This window comes from Canis lupus, chromosome 3, assembly GCF_003254725.2.
Source record: "Canis lupus dingo isolate Sandy chromosome 3, ASM325472v2, whole genome shotgun sequence".
Classification (NCBI taxonomy): Eukaryota; Metazoa; Chordata; class Mammalia; order Carnivora; family Canidae; genus Canis; species Canis lupus.
Window position 1 is genome coordinate 59143355 of NC_064245.1, and position 19105 is coordinate 59162459.

The 19105-nt window shown below is 46.7% G+C and overlaps 2 protein-coding genes across 12 annotated transcripts in view; one reads left to right on the forward strand and one right to left on the reverse strand.

Annotated features, from left to right (window-relative positions):
• Positions 1-19105, reverse strand: part of PPP2R2C (protein phosphatase 2 regulatory subunit Bgamma) — a 947578-nt gene that overhangs the window by 582402 nt on the left and 346071 nt on the right. The window lies entirely within an intron of this gene.
• The window catches only part of TBC1D14 (TBC1 domain family member 14), a 107291-nt gene that overhangs the window by 68790 nt on the left and 19396 nt on the right, over positions 1-19105 (forward strand). For 9 of the 11 annotated variants that reach the window (XM_025438397.3, XM_049108019.1, XM_049108024.1 and 6 more), the window contains 6 exons: positions 5514-5632; positions 7806-7888; positions 9250-9367; positions 11385-11491; positions 15787-15867; positions 16808-16902. In XM_025438397.3, the coding sequence (XP_025294182.1) occupies positions 5514-5632; positions 7806-7888; positions 9250-9367; positions 11385-11491; positions 15787-15867; positions 16808-16902 (603 nt within the window). The remainder of the gene's footprint in view (positions 1-5513; positions 5633-7805; positions 7889-9249; positions 9368-11384; positions 11492-15786; positions 15868-16807; positions 16903-19105) is intronic. The other 2 variants (XM_049108020.1, XM_049108023.1) reach the window with 1 other exon arrangement.

Here is a 19105-nt window from a genome sequence, read left to right on the forward strand (position 1 = left end):
GCCTCTCCCGTGTGGCTTTCAGCCCAGATCTTCCCTGTCCTGTGTCCACTCAAATGGCACCCTTTATGAGATGCTTTCCTTGATTCCCCCTGGCTTTGGGCATCCTGTCCTTGGGGCTTGCTGTCTTGTGGCATTTACAATTATCTGGTTTCATAGGCTCTGCAGCATCTTACTGTCCCTCCCAGAGCTCTTCAGGGCTGAGGTCTGAGTGTCCTCAAGGACCAGGCCACATGTGGTCCTTTCACTTACGAGGTCCCTTTTCCCTTTTTTCTCGTGCCTGTTAAATCTGTTTGGTTCATGGCTCCTGCATGGAGCTGGGGCCCTGCTCATCTGTCCTGGCTTTTTTCCTGCCCCTTTGCTAGGTCATCAAACCACACCCACAGCTCAGCCCCTGGTAAAGTGCAGCACATTTTGTTCGCTTCTCTCTCTGGTCTCGTCTTTCCAGCTGGATACATGGCAAACTACTCAGGGCAAGGACTGTGACCTGCTGTGCTCACACATTAGTGGTTTGTAAGCTTTTTTGACAACCCACTCATGCCTGAGACATTTGAGACTCCAGACTCAGGATAACTAGGTATAGAACTGAGACAGATCGTCCTTACTATGTGGGTTCTGCATTTTTTAATTGTTTGATTTTATTTTTTATTTTTATTTACTTATTTTTTTAAAGATTTTATTTATTCATGAGAGACACAGAGCAGCAGAGACATAGGCTGAGGGAGAAGCAGCCTCTCTGTGCGGAGCCTGATGTGGGACTCGATCCCAGGATTCCAGGATCACGACCTGAGCCAAAGGCAGACGCTCAATCACTGAGCCACCCAGGCACCCTCTTGGTTGATTTTAAAGAAAACATCATGACCACTTAAGCTGATTTATCACTGGAACTTTGAAGAACCCTCTTCTCAATTCCTTCTGGGGCTGGGCAGGGCGTTAGACTCTGTAACAGCCATTCGAAGGGTGGATTTATACTGAGCAGCCTGCAGGCTCATCAAAACTTGATCCCATAAAGGTCCCAAGAAGAGAAGAAACTTTGTATTGGTAAATTGGTTGGAGGCTGGGCCTGGCCAACAGTAGGGGTTCACGCTTTAGTGGCAGCCACGGAACACGTGTCCCTTCACCGCTCCAAGGAGCCTTCACCATTGATGCCTTTTCAGAGATGAGGAAGCAAAAGTGAGGAGCAAGAGGACTTGGCCTCAGGTTGAAGCCAGGCTCAGAACTCTCTTTTTGCTTCTAATGTCACCCCTAATGCTGATAATTCATAGCCAAAAGTTGTTGTTTCTCCAGGGATGTTTTACTTGCTGCCCTCTCCTCTCACCTCCCCAAGCACCAAAAGGATCCTTAGAGTGAATAGTGTCGTCGTCGTCATCTACTACTACTACTACTACTACCACCACTCCTTCTCCTTCTCCTTCTTCTCCTTCTCCCTCTCCCTCTCCCTCTCCCTCTTTTCGTTTAAACAAAGATTTTATTGCTTGAGTGCATAGACAAATTTATGCAACCAGGGCAGAGGCTGTGGGTGACTCAAATTTCCAACTTGGGGGAGGGAATTCGCTTGGTCTTAGGAATATTGAGCCAACCAGTAAATATGTCCCTGGGTCAGACTGAGTCAGAATTTTAGCATCCTGTCCTTTCTGTTCCTCTCAAGATGGTTTCAAACAGCAACAGCTTTCTTAAGTAAATGGTAGAGCTCCTCAGGAAGATCAGGGTGAGTCCTTTGGGCTTCAGAGTTTTCCAGGTTTGATTTGCCTGGCACAGAAGGCACTTGGCCAAGGCCCTGTGGACCTCTCAGAATCACACTGGTTCCTGAGGGAGTCAGGCTGTTCTCGAACAATGTGTCTATCTGCTCGTTCTTGCCCTTGGATGTCAGCCTCAACTGGGTGGGGAGGCTGGGTGGCAGGATGGGGCTGACTGGGACAGGCCCTTCTCAGGCACTGGCCACACAGCCTGTGGCAGTGGTGGTGGTAGTGGCGGTCCGGCAGCAGAAGAGAGCAGTCTGTATGTTAGTGTGTTGCGTTGGGAAAATGAACTAACTGTTGACACCTCCTCTTTGTGAACCTCTGGAAGAACTAGATGTGGAGCAAGACCTGTAACCGTTTCCAACGCCATTTATACCTGAAATACTGTGTAGAGTCTGGAAAGGCTTGGCCTGTGATTTCAAGTATGGGTAGGGCAGGCTGCCTCTTTTTTTTTCTTTCTTTCTTTTTAAAACCATGCAGTGCTCTACGTGCTTAAGACAAAAAGTATTTGCCCTGCATCTGCCCTTAGTTCAGTATTGCATGTTTCTATCATGGTTGAAAGCTGTCTTTAGACAAACTGTGAATGATTGAAATACTTCTGCATCACGTCTGTGAGTGGCTCACATGAATTCTAGGGAGTGCTGGCAAGTGTGGCTGCAGAGCTGGCTTCTTGGCTTCTTGGCTTCTTGGCTTCTGATCCCAGCTCCTCCGTTCCCCCGTGGGGCCAGTCATTGACATCTCTGGGCCTGCACCCTCCCCTCTGTGACATGGGGACAGAGGGTTGGCTGGAAGGTGAAGTTATGCTGACTTGCGTACATAAAAGTGTTTGGCTCCATAGAGCTGACTACTAACTGAAGAGGGCTGATACTTTTTTGGTTATGAATCAGTGCATTTGGTTAATTTTACTCCTTCTTGGGTTATCCCTGGGTGGCTCAGTGGTTTGGCGCCTGCCTTCGGCCCAGGGTGTGATCCTGGAGTCCCGGGATCGAGTCCCACATCAGGCTCCCTGTGTGGAGTTTGCTCTTCCCTCTTCCCTCTGCCTGTGTCTCTGCCTCTCTCTCTCTCTCTCTCATTCTCTCTCTCTCTCTCTCTCTGTCTCTCATGAATAAATAAAATCTTGTAAAAATTTTTTTTACTCCTTTTTGTATCTGGGCTGTTTGCAGACTTTGCAGGGCTCCTTGATTGGCCCTAGAGCTCTTTTTTTTCTTACTTTCATTCTTTTTTTTTTTTCCCCTTTATACACTCCTTTCAGGTCTAGGGGTAATGGTATTCAGCAACCAGGGCTATGCTTTATCAAGAACTTCCTGTGCACCAAGCCTCTCCCTTTTCCTTAGATAGTCCTCTCTGGTTGGTATGGCTTCCCTTCCCTTTCTGCACACGTGGACATGAGGCTCAGGGATTCTAAGTAAGTGCTTTGCTGGAGGTCACAGCTGGTTCTTGGTGGATCTGAATTTACTCCACGCCCATCTAGAGGCCACATTTAACCCATGTAGGGCTTTTCCCTCTAAAACTGCATACCTGTTAGAGTGTATTCACAAAGAGATTGGGCTGGTGTGGAGTGACAAGGTGGCCTCTGTATTTGGGCGGATGTCACTTTACCCTGTGCCTCAGTTACCGTGTCTACAGAATGGGGTGAGACTTGCTATAGAGATTGTTATAGAGATAGAGTGAGACAGGATGTATAAAGCACATGAAAGCAAATGGAAATGGGTGTCCACATTCTGGGACGTTGAACTTGGGAATTGTCATCTTTGGCCTTGGCATATAGTTCACTAGACCATGGTCAGCAGATAAGTAGACCTTACGGGTCATTCCTTACTCATTCTTGTTAAAATGCAACATGCCTCAGCATCTTTCTCAGCCCACAGCTTTTGGTAGATTGTCTATTAAATTGGAGACTTTGACATCCAGGTGCTAGATTTGAAGCTTCTAGTGGCTTGATGCCATGGTAAATCACAGCTGAGTGCCTGGAACAGTGTATGTTTAGATGGTGAATCAGTCAAAAAGTGAGTCTGTTTTCTCAGTTTTAGGTAGGTAAAAGTCATTTTAGTATTTTAGTGGAGCCATTTTAAGTCAAGGCAAATAGCGATGGGATCTAATCTGGCACATCCAGATGCATGGAAACTACCCCACCCACCACCTTCTTGATGAACCCCAGTTCACAGCCTGTGTATTTTGAGGAAATAAATGTGCCTTTCTATTTTTTAGAAGCCTCTATAGGCTCTCTGGATGAGAGAATAATTGCTTGCCAAATAAACCAGTAACACCCCCCATTGGCAGCTAGTGTCAATTTAATTCATTTAGCAATTAATTGCTTTCCACTCATGATATTGCTTCTGTTATTTGGAATGGTTATTTAAACCTTGGGTTAACTATTCCTTTGTCATGTCTTGCCAATTAGATGGTCTTCCCTTAAGGGAGTCCAGAAAGCCTCTTCTATAATGGGCAATAAGAAAATACTGGTTCTCTGTTTTTGGCAGAGAGGTAAGGGTGCACATGCACGTTCACACACACACACACACACACACACACACACACAACACAGGCTGTTTCAGAAGCTAGACTCTTTGGTGCCAACTTGCTGGACTCTCTTGAACTCTTCTGCTTGTGTGTTTGGAATGTGGGTCACCAGGTGTGACTGAGCTTTTGTGGCTACAGCCCAGGGGACAAATGAGTTACCCAATGATAGTGAGGCTGCTCAAGGCACAAATATTTATGTAACAACTTGCAGTGATGGCTTCATACAAAGATGTTAAAGAATTTTTTTTATGTTTCTGCTTTTAAGAAAATGAAACCACATTTGCAACAATGTGGATGGACCTGGAGTGTGTTAGCTAAGTGAAATAAATCAGGCTGAGAAAGACAAAGACCATCTGATTAAACTCTTAATGTGGAATGTGAGAAATAAAACAAGTGAATAAACAGAATCAGACCTGTGAATACAGAGAACACACTGATGGTTGCCAGGGGTTGGGGTGGGGGGCGGATGGATTAAATGGGTGAAGGGGAGGGGGAGACATCAGGCTTCCTGTTATGGGATAAGGAAGTCACGAGGGTAAAAGGCAGAGCACAGGGAGCACAATCAAGGATACTATAATAGTTTATGTGGTGGCAGGTGGCAGCTGCACTTGGGGTGAGCACAGCCTATAGAGAAGCTGAATCCTATGTTGTACACCTGAAACCAAGGTAACATTGTGTCAAGTATACTTCAACAAAAAAGAGATATATGCATATATAAAGAAACAGTTTTAATTATCTCCTGTAAAAATTTTTAACCTTTTCCTCCTTCTGAAACCATTTGAAGGGCTAACAAAAATACGTTAAGATACCATGAGATGAAAGGAAATGGGCTTGAAATTTTAGTTGGGAGTGGGCATATGAGATGAAGCCAGTGGGTTGGATGAATGCTAGAGTTGGCTATTGCTCTGGCTCTGAGCTTCCCAGTGTCCCCTGCAATAATGGGTAGAAGTTGACATTGTCCAGAAGCCAGAAAGTATACCTCTTACCCAGGAGAAGCACAGGAAGCACAGGGTGCTGGGATGCTGGTCCTCAGTGACCTCCCCACCCCCAGCAGTGGGGAAGGCCGTAGTCCTCACGCAGAGCTATACTACCCCTTTAGTTGGCAGTGCTTCCTTCTGAAAAGGAAATATATTCCATGCACAATTCTCAAAAATGACTTAAAAGACTTAATTACGAAACAGCTTTTTTGTACTCAGAAGGACTTTGTAATATCAGAATTGGTCAGGCCCAGAGTTATCCCTTGTTTCTTTGTCCCAGGAATATGAAGACAAGGCTGGACGACCTAGCAAGCCACCCTCTCCAAAGCAGAATGTGAGGAAGAATCTTGATTTTGAGCCGCTATCTACCACCGCACTCATCCTGGAAGACAGACCAGCGTGAGTCTTAAAGAGAGTCTTTCGAATTTTTGCTCTAGTAGATAAGTACAATTTGCTAATTGCCTTTATGTTAGAAAAGAGCTAGAGTCACCAGAGGGAGGAAGAGTAAGCCCTAGTACATACTTAAAATGCTTAGTTCCTCTTTGTTCCTGATATTAACATGTGTTCTATAATAATAAAGAACTGATTTGCAAAACTGTCCTGTAACGCAGAAGTTTTGACCAAGGTTTTCCATTCAGGTGGTTTTTCATTTTAGTTTAGCATTTAAAAATACTTAGGTAGCCACCATAAACTATGGGCTGGCTTGTAACTGCAAGAAACCTGGGGAAGTGTCCTGCAAAGCAGGTGTTGCCGGAGCATCTCAGCATCATAGGACAATTCCTGGACTGGTCTGTCAGTTGTTTGGGGATCAGTGGCACATAGGCTGAGTGATCGTACCAGGCCCACTTCTCTCTGTGCCTCTAGTTCCCATCCGTGGACAAGGTGGATTCTGATGACTGGCTTATAGATCATGTTTGGAGGCATCAGTGAGGTAAAGGGACAACTCCACTGTACCAGCCACAGCTGGTCTCTTTTTAAAATAGAACATTGTGTTTGGGTAGAAAGATCGCACAGCTCTTTGAAAAGACAGAGAAAGAGAGATTGTAAAACAGTGGTCCCTTAGGTCCTTGCCCACCCTGAAATGTAAAACTGACGAAATCTAAAGAAGAAATGGGTTTTCCTTTGTTTTTTAAAGATTTTATTTATTTATTGAATGAGGGAGAGAGAGAGAGAATCCCAAGCAGACCTGTGCCAATCATGGAGCATGATGTGAGGCTTAATCTTAGGATCCCAAGATCACAACCCTGAACCAAAATCAAGAGTTGCCTGTGAAGCGCTGGGAAGTGGTCCTGATGGGCTCTTTCTGAGCCACCCAGAAATGGTTCTTCTGATATTAACTCTTTTCCTTAGAAATTGTGGACATGTGATAGATGAGGAGAGAGTCCCTACAGGGCAGGATTAGAAAGATGAGTAGGGACTCAGAAAGAGCCCATCAGGACCACTTCCTAGCGCTGTCAGAAACATGGCCTGTGGAAGAAGGTGCCACAGCCTCTGGCAGAAAGGCAGGGAGTCAGGGCGGGTAGTCGGGCAGTCAGGCAGTCGTTCAGAATATGCAAGAATGCAGGCTGCTCTGTGTGAGGAGCACAGTAGTGGGACCTTGCTGCCACCCAGTTGACAAGAGTCAGCAGATTCACCAGCACATTTCTGAGAGAGCCTATACATTTTAATTTTTTAAATTTATTTATTTATTCATGAGAGACAGAGAGAGGCACAGACATAGGCAAAGGGAGAAGCCGGATCCTCAAGGGGAGCCTGATGTGGGACTCGATCCCAGGACCCCAGGACTACTCCCTGAGCCAAAGGCAGATGCTCAACCAATGAGCCACCCGGGCGTCCCTACATTTTAGTTTTTTACACAGGATTCGAAGTTTTTACACCCATTTAGATTCTCAGAACTGTGATGCACATTGGAATGTAAAAGAAATAGATGAGGGCAGCCCAAGTGGCTCAGCGGTTTAGCGCCGCCTTCAGCCTGGGGTGTGATCCTGGAGACCCGGGATCGAGTCCCACGTTGGGCTCCCTGCATGGAGCCTGCTTCTCTCTCTGCCTCTCTCTCTCTCTCTCTGCCTCTCTCTCTCTCTCTCTCTCTGTGTCTCTCATGAATAAATAAAATCTTAAAAAAAAAAAAAAAAAAGAAATAGATGACCCAATAGCTCCTATGAAGCTCGCACCCTTGAGAAACTGGTCCGGGAGCGCATTTGGCTGTATGTGCCACACTTGCCGTTATGGTCCCTCCTTCACAGGAACTGTGACAAGTGTCAGTGTGTTGCAGTCAGCTCATAGTTGCTCTGGAGACTGGGGCAAAAAATATCAGAAGAATAAGCATTTAGGGGAACTATGGGCAGTTGTTCCTTTCTTTCTACTAATCTTTTTTTTTTTTATAATAATGAGCTTGTTTTACTTCCGTAAGTAAATATTTTTAGCTTATGAAATTGCTGTGTCTCGGTTATCTTAACAGATACAGTTTTTTGGATCTTGAATTTTTCTTTTAGTGAATAATTCTTCAAGTTTTGTTTTTCAAACACCTTTATTTGATATTTATAATGGTGAAAATCCTTTATTTTCTATTAAGAAATCTCCCAGCGAAGCCTGCTGAAGAAGCCCAGAAACACAGGCAGCAGTATGAAGAGATGGTGGTTCAGGCCAAAAAACGAGGTAATGGAATTTGCACATGTTGATTATGTAAGACTACACAGGGTTTCATATCTTTCTGGAGATATTCTTTTTACCTTCTGGAGCCCTAGATCCTGAACTTTGGTGAATGCCTTAATATTTTGAAATTTACAATTTTCCATCAAAAGTGTGTGTTTCTCCTGTCCATTTCTGGTAGCTTTCTTCAAGGCAGTAACACTTTGATTTTACAGAAGAAAAGAGACCCTGTTAAAAAAAAGAAAAAAGAAAAAAGAGACCCCCGTAGGACAGAAGTGCTGGGCCGGAGAAAGCTTTGGCTTGTGGTGATGAGCAAACTTCCTCCCTCTCTGGGCTCCACTTTCCTGATTTACAAGAAGATGTGATTAGATTTGATAAAAATCCCATGCAGGACTTGAAAACCCTAAGATGGCAGCATGCTTATAATGCATACGTAACAAACACAAGGTGGCCTATCCGCACAGCAAACATTAATTCAGCCATAAACAGGAAAGATATTTGGATACCTGGCACAGTGTGGACAAACCTTGAGGGCATTTGCTTAGTGAAATAAACTCACTAAAGGACACATACTGTACGATTTTATGTACAGGAAGCTTCAGAACAGTTGATTCTGGATGGAAAGTAGAGTGGTGGCTGCCAGGGATTGCGGGAGGGAAGGACAGAAGGGGGAGTTAGTGTGGAGCTTCAATCTGAAAAGGTGAGAAAGTTTTGGAGGTGGATGGTGCTCACAGCTGCATAACCATGTGAACGTACTTAATGCCTCCAATTATACACCTAAAATGGTGAAAATGCTACATTTTGTGTTGGGTGTTTTACCACAGTAAAAAAACAAAACAAAACAAAAAACAAAAAACAAAACAAAAACCCCAAAACCAAACCACATATGTTTAGGTTAAGATGCATGGTATTTCTCAGAGTTGCTCCCTACACACTATGAGTTGTGCTTAGGCTGCTAGAGGCGAGGCTAGAGGTTCTGTTGGAAAGGGGATCAGCAAAAAAAAAAAAAAAAGAAAGGGGATCAGCAGGGGGCCTGGGGGGTGTCTCGTTCTCTGGCAGTGTTCTGGTTTTTGATTGGAGGGAGACTTTCATGGGTTTCTGTCTTGTGAGAGTTGAACTGTGTTCTTACTAGTGTCTTCTCCTGTGTGTGCGTTCTGCTTTGAAAGCTTACCAAGGGGTGGGTAAGGCCTGAACATTCTCAACTTGATGAGGCCTGAAACGGGTCTTGGGAGGGAAGCTTCATGGCCCTGCTTTGGGGCTGTTTTGTTGGTGGTTTCACCTGCTTGACTGAGCAAAGTCCCCTGGCAGGAGAGTGGTGGGTGCCAGTTAACAGGTGCTGTCTCCTTTGCTCGCCCCGTGGTTTGCAGAACTGAAGGAGGCCCAGCGGAGAAGAAGGCAACTGGAGGAGCGGTGCCGCCTGGAGGAGAGTATTGGCAACGCTGTCCTCACCTGGAACAACGAGATTTTGCCTAACTGGGAAACAATGTAAGCTGTGCTGGCGAGCACTGCTAGGTGCCTCCTCTAGAACCTGTCGCCAGCGGCAGAGTAACTGTAGCTTCTATCACAGCCTTTGGTGATTTTACCTCCTACTTTTATGTGGCGTGGGGTCTCCCTCCCTACCTTGGCTCAGCCTTGCTGTTCCTTGCCTAGGACCGTGACAGCCCCCATCTGACCCCTAGATTATCTTCTGCTCAGTAGCCCAAGGGATCTTGTGAAGCCCAGGTCTGTGTCCCTCCCAGTGTAGAATGTCCATGACTTCCTACTACTCTGTATGCAGTGTGAATTCCTTTGCTTAGCTGATGGGATCTTTTGTGAGATAACCTGCCCATTCCTCTCTCAGCTCACCTTCCAGCTCTCCTTCCTTGATGAGCCCTCTTCTTAGGGAGTCACAGGACCTTTGCATGTTCCATCCCCTCTCCTTAGAGTGCTCTTGTCCTGTAATGCCTCATCTAGCTAACTTTTCATTCTTTAAAGCTCAGACTTCCTTGGGGAAGACTTTCCTGTCCAGGTGACTGTAGAAGACCCCTGAGTACACTGCATCCATCTGCTCAAGCATCTGTTGTCCTCTGAGGATGAGGACCAGGTCTTTGATGACAGCCCCCAGTGGCCAGTATCCAGCATAGTCTGGCAGCTGCTGTCATCTTAACACCCAAGGGATAGCTATAGATCTTTTCTTCCTGCACATTCAGAATGGGCTTGTGGATGGGAGTCCCAGGGCCATGTGTAGAAGCCAGTGGCTCCTTTTGGGCCTCAGCCTGTTAGCAGGCACTGCTGGGGAACTTGGATGCGAGTTTCCCTTCAGCTTTTGTCCCTTCCACTTGAACCGTATGTCAGGATATTGGGGACTTGCTTCTGGCACTTGCCTGGGTGTTACTCTCATTATGGGGGTCAGACAGCTCTCTTGAGGATCTCTACCAGGAAAACAAGCTATTCCCAAAACCTGCTTTTCTAGGCAGTGTCTTTAGTAGGCTGGACACAGTCAGGAAATACTTTTTCTCAAATGAGACTCAGTAACAAAGTTGAGGTGCTCAGAACCTGTGGGCCATCTCCCTATGTGGCTGCAGAACTACCCACCCACCCCCCCCCCCCCAGTCCATCCTATCCTGACCGACGGTCGAAGTGATGTAGATATATGCACTTACACAGCAGCTGTTGTTTAGTGCACCTGCTGGGTGCCAGGCGCTGTGCTTGGTGTCTTTGTGCTCTGTTTCACTTGATCTTCAAAACAGCCCTTCAGGGGGGGCTTTTGGCATCTTGAGGTCAGAGAGGATGTTAATGGGTCAGAGGAGAAGTAATTTGCTCTGGTAAGGGTGGACTCAGGATGCAGACCTGGTTTCTGTAGCACTAGCCTGTGCTCTTTCTCTTGTGCTGTGTTGAGAAGCACCAGGGGGAGCCATGGCACCTTTACCTCTGTCTGTGTGTTGGCTGTGTATGTCCATGGTAGCAGCAGACCTCAACAACTTTGTGCAGTTCAGAATGTTTTAAGTTAGCAGAGTCTCCTCTGCCATCGGAGTTTGGCAGCTCACTACCTGCATGACTGGCCTGTGTGCACGGTGATGCAGCCGCTACTGGGCTCTGCGGGCTCACCTCCACCGTGGCTCTGCAACAGTGCCCCCCTGGCACTCCCACACCATGCCCAGCTGTTTGCCGTTCCTGTAGCAGGCCAGGCTGTTTCTTCTGCTCAGAAAGCCCTTCCCATCCTTTACCTGCTTAAACTGCTGATGGTCATTCAGAACTCAGCTCCAGAACAGTGTCCCGGCCTGTTTGGGCTGTGGCACCCTCCCTGCTCATGCAGGGTCCTTGGCATACCTGTCACAGCCATTGCCCCATGGAAGCTAGTCGTTAATCTCTCAGCCTCCGAAACACTGAACTGCAGTTCGCTGAGGGTGGGGGCTATACATGTGACTGTATGTCTCTTACTCTTTTGGTCTGGGTTAGGCATACAGGCGATGTATCTTGATTGAGAACAAACTCATAAATTCCTGTTGGCGTTTTTGTCCAGGTGGTGCTCTAGAAAAGTTCGAGATTTATGGTGGCAGGGAATCCCTCCCAGTGTGAGAGGCAAAGTCTGGAGCTTAGCCATTGGCAACGAATTAAACATCACCCATGGTGAGTAACTTGCATGACCCTAGGCTTGGAAAATCATACCCTCTCCCCCTGCTACCTTCCACCCCTATCCCTGTGGCTTCTCCTGCCCCCTTTGCCCCGTTAGGAAGAAGGGCAGCCATTGCCATGAAGCCATGTCTCTTAAGAGGCCTAGCAACTGTGTCCTCCAGGAAGGAGAGACAGTGGGGAGGCTGGGGTCGCTCATAGATGCTTCAGTTACATCGTGGTTCAGAAGAAACACCTGCCTTCTTCCTGCTACCTGTCCTCTTCCCTGAATAGGCAGGGTGGCACATATAGATTCCAAAGCATCAGTGGGCTGGGTCATGTCAGGATCTCTTCTCTGAGTACTGTGGAAAGCAAGCCTTGACGGGGACATGACAGTGGAAGGGAGGTGGGTGTTTCTTTCTCTGGAAGTGTCCTATTTGGGGTACTGTTGGCTTTTTTTGCAGCATTTAACTCCAGGTGGCTTATATATAAGCACCTTAGAGGGATGGCTGCATGTCAGGCCTGAGGTCCCTGAGTTCCGGTAGCTTATGTCCAGAGGGGAGGATGAGATGTGCACTCAGCTTTCCTTGGGCCATTTGTCCTGCTGGATGCCCCATGCAGTGTTTATGCTCCAGCAGCTGCACACATGGGCTCGCTTCCCACTCCGTGCCTGGCTTCCTGCAAGGCTGCGCCCCCGGAGATGGGTGCCAGGAGCTCAGACATGTACCGTCAGGTGCTTCATAAATGGTGGCTGCTGCTTCTCCCTTTGCTCCCTGGCGGCAGGCTCAACTGCCAAGATACAAGCCTCTTCCTCGTTTTTGTTAGTGCTCAGCAAGTGCTTGTCACCCCATGGAAGGCACTCGAGTGGAAAACAGGTGGATTTATATCTTCTCTGTGTAGCTAAGGTCGTATCATTTATTACTGTGATTTTTTTCTATTTTACAAGACTTTGATCGTACCCCATGATGGTGGCTTGTCCAGGCAGCGTTCTCAGTCTTGAGTAATGTCGGCCACTTGTGTGGATGGTTACTGGTTGCTGCTTCTCATGACCTCCTCCAAGCTCCATTTCCAGCTAATTTTGACTTCTTTGTGTGAGAAGATGATATGTAATGTTTAACTTGTAGGAATCATCTGTAGATTTTGGGAGTCATCTGTAGATTGCTGAGTACTTATTTCAGTCCTTGTTCTTGAAAATTCTCTAAACTCTGTCAGCAGCTGAACATAGTGCAGAATGCTGTGTATTTCTCATGATTTTATGTCAATTAGAATCTTCTGTGAACCATATCAGAGTAGATTGGGCTAAACAGCTAATCAATCAATTATAGATCTGGAAAGTTTGTCTAAATGCCGTTACTAGTTCATTTTATTTAAGTTGCATCTTTCTTGTATGATTAGCTGTCCGGTGTCTATTGTCCCTCCCCAGAGCTGGTGCTTAGGAAGCTGAGGTCCCACCTATCCTGCTCTGTCATTTGTGCCTGGCACAGCTCTCTGCACGTGGCAGGCTCTCAGGAAATATTTGTGGAATGAACACATGCTACCTTCTTGGGTTCTCTTTAATCTCAGTTTTACTGAGTATTTAAGGCAGTCTAAGAATACAGATAATCGTGAATTCCATTTGTTGAGGCAGGGTGTCACATTTGTGTTTTTAACACATCTTCTCTAACATTGACAGCCATCTTGAAAAGCTTAGGGACTGTGCCCCACACTGTAGTGTGTGGAATCAGGATTTTTTTCTACCCCTGGCTAAGTCAGAAGCTAGTGTTCCAATTTGGGAAGCCCTGGAGATTTGCTCTTAAAGCTGTGGCTGTGTGGGGCACCTGCATGCCTCAGTTGGTAAAGTGTCTGCGTTTGGCTCAGGTCGTGATCTCAGGGTCCTGGGATGGAGCCCCACATGGCTGAGTGGGGAGTCTGCTCCTCCCTCTGCCGCTCCCCTTGCTTATGCTCTCTCATGTATTCTCTCTCTCTCTTTCTCTGAAATAAATAAATAAAATCTTTAAAAAAAAAAGGTTGTGAAATGGAAACTTCTAGGAAGTCAGTATACTACTACTACTACTAAACCTTCACTCTTCGGCAAGTCCTTGTGCGTTAAAGTCAGGTCTGGGCGGAAGGTATGTTTGCTCTCCCCCTCATCCCTGTAAACACAGCAATAAAGCCACAGAAATACTTTTAAAATGCTGACGCTTTGACCCATTCTGCCCTGCGGCAGCCAACATCTGTGCTTGAACTGTGACATACCTCTTTGGGAAGTGGTTCTTGGCCACTGCAGTTACTTCCTTCCATCTTCTGTTAACGTGATGAAAGCCAAGCCAACCTCCAGGAGTGTGAGAGCAGGTGAAGGTTCCCCAGACCCTCTCGTTTAGTGATGATAATATGAGTTCTATTTCTTTTTTTTCTTTTTTCTTTTTTTTTTTAAATAATAAATTTTTTTTTTATTGGTGTTCAATTTGCCAACATACAGAATAACACCCAGTGCTCATCCTGTCAAGTGCCCACCTCAGTGCCCGTCACCCAGTCACCCCCACCCCCTGCCCTCCTCCCCTTCCACCACCCCTAGTTCGTTTCCCAGAGTTAGAAGTCTTCCATGTTTTGTCTCCCTTTCTGATATTTCCCACTTATTTTTTCTCCTTTCCCCTTTATTCCCTTTCACTATTATTTATATTCCCCAAATGAATGAGACCATATAATGTTTGTCCTTCTCCGATTGACTTATTTCACTCAGCATAATACCCTCCAGTTCCATCCACGTTGAAGCAAATGGTGGGTATTTGCCGTTTCTAATGGCTGAGTAATATTCCATTGTATACATAAACCGCATCTTCTTTATCCATTCATCTTTCGATGGACCCTGAGGCTCCTTCCACAGTTTGGCTATTGTGGACATTGCTGCTAGAAACATCGGGGTGCAGGTGTCCCGGCGTTTCACTGCATCTGTATCTTTGGGGTAAATCCCCAGCAGTGCAATTGCTGGGTCGTAGGGCAGGTCTATTTTTAACTCTTTGAGGAACCTCCACACAGTTTTCCAGAGTGGCTGCACCAGTTCCCATTCCCACCAACAGTGCAAGAGGGTTCCCTTTTCTCCGCATCCTCTCCAACATGTGTGGTTTCCTGCCTTGTTAATTTTCCCCATTCTCACTGGTGTGAGATGGTATCATTGTGGTTTTGATTTGTATTTCCCTGATGGCAAGTGATGCAGAGCATTTTCTCATGTGCTTGTTGGCCATGTCTGTGTCTTCCTATGAGTTATATTTCATAGTCGTACCCTCTTTTGCCCTGGCGACTAGCGTGTTGTGAGTCAGATCTTTAACAAGGCCGGAAAAAGGTCATCAATCAAGATTTTACTTGTTGGATCACAATACTGTTACTACAACTGGGCTTTTATTTTAATAAGACAGGATGCGTGGTCAGGAAGGCAGAGGTGCTCTGCTTTTTTTTCCAAAAGTAATGACAGAAATTCTCTGGGTGGCTATAATTAAACTCTCGGCAATCCATTGGTGTTCGTTAGCAATATGGACATGGACGAGGGGCCCGGGACTGAGAGGTCTCTGAGAGTACAGTCCTCTCTGCTTCCTTCGAGAATGGGGTGTGGATATACCTACGGAGGGCTGTCTGTAAGAGCAAGATCTGTGAGCTGGAGACACCATTTCACTGGTCCTAAGCTGCTCAAGGAGAAGACTTACTGAAGGAGGAGGTTGTAAGTTTGGAGGAGATCTGGAGCCTTATGGGGACTCATCCTGGTGATTTGCTGCCAGCAAGACCCTAATGTTTTGAAGCCTCTGCCCATTGTGCTTGACCCCTACCCACTTCAGGTAGCAAGATTAGGAAGGCTGGGCCACGGGGTAGCAGTTTCATCTTGTCTTTATCTGAAACAAGATGAGTTCCTGCTGGTCTCGGCTTTCCTCCATCAGTCAGATATTCATTCATTATATGATCTGTATAAGTCCCAGCACCATCTTCTCTGGACACAGATGTGAGTCCTTTTATGGTCTCACCCCTGAGGAGCTCACAGTCTAGTAGAGGCGATAAACTCCAAAACAAGTCAGAACAGAAGCGTTGTATGGGCAGGTTGTGAAATTTAAGTAAATATACAGCATTGGGATAATATCTTGTGAATTATTTCTTAGTCTGTGGTGATGTCTTTAGGCAGCAGTTATACCTTTAGGCCGCGTTGGGGGGAATTGTTTATGTGGCCTAATAAGTGTTCAGCTAAGGTTGAACTGTAAGTATTTGAATGAGGTGGTAGTGTGCTCTCTGGTTCTTTTGAGGAAACATACTCCCATGTGCACATGATACTTACCCTGAAGCTTTTCTTCCAGAACTCTTTGACATCTGTCTTGCCCGAGCCAAGGAGAGGTGGCGGTCCTTTAGCGCTGGAGGCTCTGAAGCAGAGAATGAAGGTATACATGATACTAACCCCATCTACTAAACCCCATCAGCTACTGTGGTCAGTCATGTGTGTTGTTATTTATTACATAACAAAGTTTCCTTAGCTGAAATAGTGGTTGGTGGAATTTTATTAAAAAGTTCCATGGGAAAAGGGATTTTTTAGAGTGAACAAGTTGAAGAAAAAGCTTACGAGAAAGATCAGTTTGTTTTTTTTGTTTTTTTTTTTTTTGTTTTTGAGAAAGATCAGTTTGAGACGTGTTTGTGTGCAGCCATCTAGGAGAGCCAGTGGTAACCAGTGTGGTTTTACTATTCACACGATTTTAGCAGCCTGGCCCCTAGGACTGGTCAAGTGTTGGCTCACACAGGAGCATGTGAACGACTCCAGAGAGACAGGAACACTGCACAGTTGCTAGATGCTGCTTTTAGAACTCCCCGTGATGCTCAGGAGTGATCACTTCTGGTTAAGTAGCATCTTTTTTACTGATCTTTTTTTTAATACTGCCTATGTAATACTGGAATTCAAAAAATACAGCACCAGTTATTTGTAAATATTTATCAGAAATAGCATGCAGGAGTGTTCCCCTGCAGTACCTGCCATACCTCTCAGTCCACACGGGTGATGCTTTAGAGCAGATGGAGACGTGTTTTGTGTATATTTCCCTATTTGTCCTTAACTTCCGCTGACTGTTGTTGGTACCAGGTTTGATTTCAGACTCTGGGAAATCCCTAATGATGATCTAGCATCCGCTGGTGCTCTGAGATTTTGCTCTTCAGTAAGGAACCCCACAAACTGCTGGAAGCCCATGGTGGACCTGTTGACTCCTGCTATGGGCAGGCCTCTGTCCTTGTGCCGAACCATTTCCTGTGTTCGTTCCTGTAACACTTCTGAGCCTTGTAATCATTGCATGTGCTTGCCCCTGAGAGGTGTCAATGTTCTTCATGTTTTGATAGATGCTGGGTTTTCAGCAGCAGACAGAGAAGCCAGCTTGGAGCTTATTAAACTGGACATTTCTAGAACGTTTCCTAATCTCTGCATTTTCCAGCAAGTAGGTGGTGCTGATTTGTTGCTTTAAGTATGTTTTGTCTAAACATCATAGATGCCGAACCGCACTTACTTGTAATCAAGTTTGAAAAGTACTAGGGGTTTGGGGGATGGGGGTGGAGTTGGGGGAGAGCAGTCTCATGTCATCATATTTAGACTTTTACAGAGGAGGGTAACTAGTCCTTCCCAACAAACGTTTAGTATGGCCATGATTCTGCTTTTTAAAGGCAGTCTGGGCTCCTTGTACAGTGTACATACCTGAGCTGGGGTAGGTCTGGTCCAAGAAGGGCCCTGTGTGCTACTCCATCTGACAGAGCTTCCCTGGACACTACTTCGTTTTCAGGGCTGCCCACAGTAGCACTCCCTCAGAAGATGATCCCATGCCCTGGGGCCTGGGGTGCGGGCAGGAGTGCGAGGCAGTCCTTGGAAGTTATGGTTGTAGTAAGGGTGGGCTTTTGAGCAGATGACCCCAGGAAGTGGCACCTCTGGGTGCAGAAACCAGCCGTGGGAGACAAGATAGAGAACTCTCTTTTGGAGGGCAGTAAAGAGAAACGTGAGCTCTCTCATGGACCTCTGAGTCAGCACAGGTAGGGCTCAGGGCTGCCGGCAGTGGATTCTGGAGTCATTGGAACAGAGGCATTGTGAAGACCTCTTCTGACAGCAGACATTTCCCTGGGGGTCTCATTTGACCCCTCCTGTGTTCATTCATTCGGTTTTTTTTGCCAGTTCTGCTTCTGAAATATCCTTGACTCTGTCCTTGCTCCGTTCCTACTGCCCTTACTTGGCTCCTATTGCTGTCTTTTGTGGATAGCTGTGCCAGCCTCCGCACCCAGCCCCAGCCACCTGCATGTGCTCGCCTCAGCACCTGCTGAGCAACCTTGGAATCCCCGAACTGACTGTCAGGCCCATGTTTCTGATATCACGCCACACACACCCTGCATACCCAGTGAAGGATAGTGAATGAACCAGAACACAGTTCACTACCCACCTGGACTGAGCTAGGCATGCAGATGTAGATGTTAGACACACGTGGGCTCTACAGAAACATGGGTGTGCCTCAGCACAGAAGACCTAAGGTCGCTCTGCTGGGAGTCTGGCATGAGGATGGGGGGTGTTGGGAATGGGGTTGCTGAGGAAGGGGCCCTCGGGCTGTGCTTGGACTAGGTTTGAATGACAGTCTGGCCAGATGATGGGAAAGACATCCCAGGCAGAAGGTGGATTAGAACCAAAGCATCAAATAGTGGCTGCTGCAGGGGATCCCCGCTTCCCTCTGAAGGAATGAGCAGAGAGCATGCAGTTCAGTGCTGTGGCCCCCACTTACTGACTCCTGGCCATTGTAGCTGCACCAGGAGCTCACTGTGGGACAGCCATGCTCTGGAGGAAGGGGGCTGCCAGGGCAGTGCTTCCAGACACACGTGCAGTGTAGCCAAGAAGGGCAGTCGGGGAACTGGGGTGGGGCCCAAGAGGTTGAGTGTCTTTCCAACGTTGAGGACCAGTCCCCAGACCGGGGACCCAGAGTAATCTGTGCAGTATCTCTTGGGGACTCAGCCTCATTGACTTTGAGATTCACTGGGCAATTATCTTGGTGCAGGGAGGTATGTTCAGAAGATGAGGAGGAACTTTAGGGGTGTCTTTGACGTGAGGTTGGGGTCAGATGGCAGAGAAGTTAGCTTTTCTCTTTCCTTCTGGGTTCCTTTGGGTGTGTCCCTCAGCCTGCTGTCCTCTTGGCTCTGGGTGGTCCTAAAACCAAAGGACAGTGGAGGGAAGAGTGTGGGAGGGATGTCCAAAGCAAGGACATCTGAAATAAGGGGCTGCCATCTGCCGGCACCATCTTTTCTTTGGAGAGAGAACATAGAAGGGTGGAGAATCTTAAGTTAAAAGCTTATACCTTTAAGTAAAGTTCAGTGTAGCGCTCTTGTTTTTCTCACTTAATGATGGTCAGCAGTAGTGTTCAGGTGGGCATTTGGCGCTGCCAGAGAGCTCCCTCCCCGCCCCCCCTTCTCCTACCTTCTTGGCACTGGATGCCATCTTTTTTACCTTACTATTGGGGGTCTCCTCCCTCTGTCCTTCTGATTGAGAATTGTCATTTCTTCTACTTGACTTCTTGTATATACCAGAACGTGATGGCAGGGGCCATGGCGTTCTTGGTTAAGCCACATGCGGTCACCTGCAGAGTGACTCCTCACACATTTTATTCCTAAAGTTGA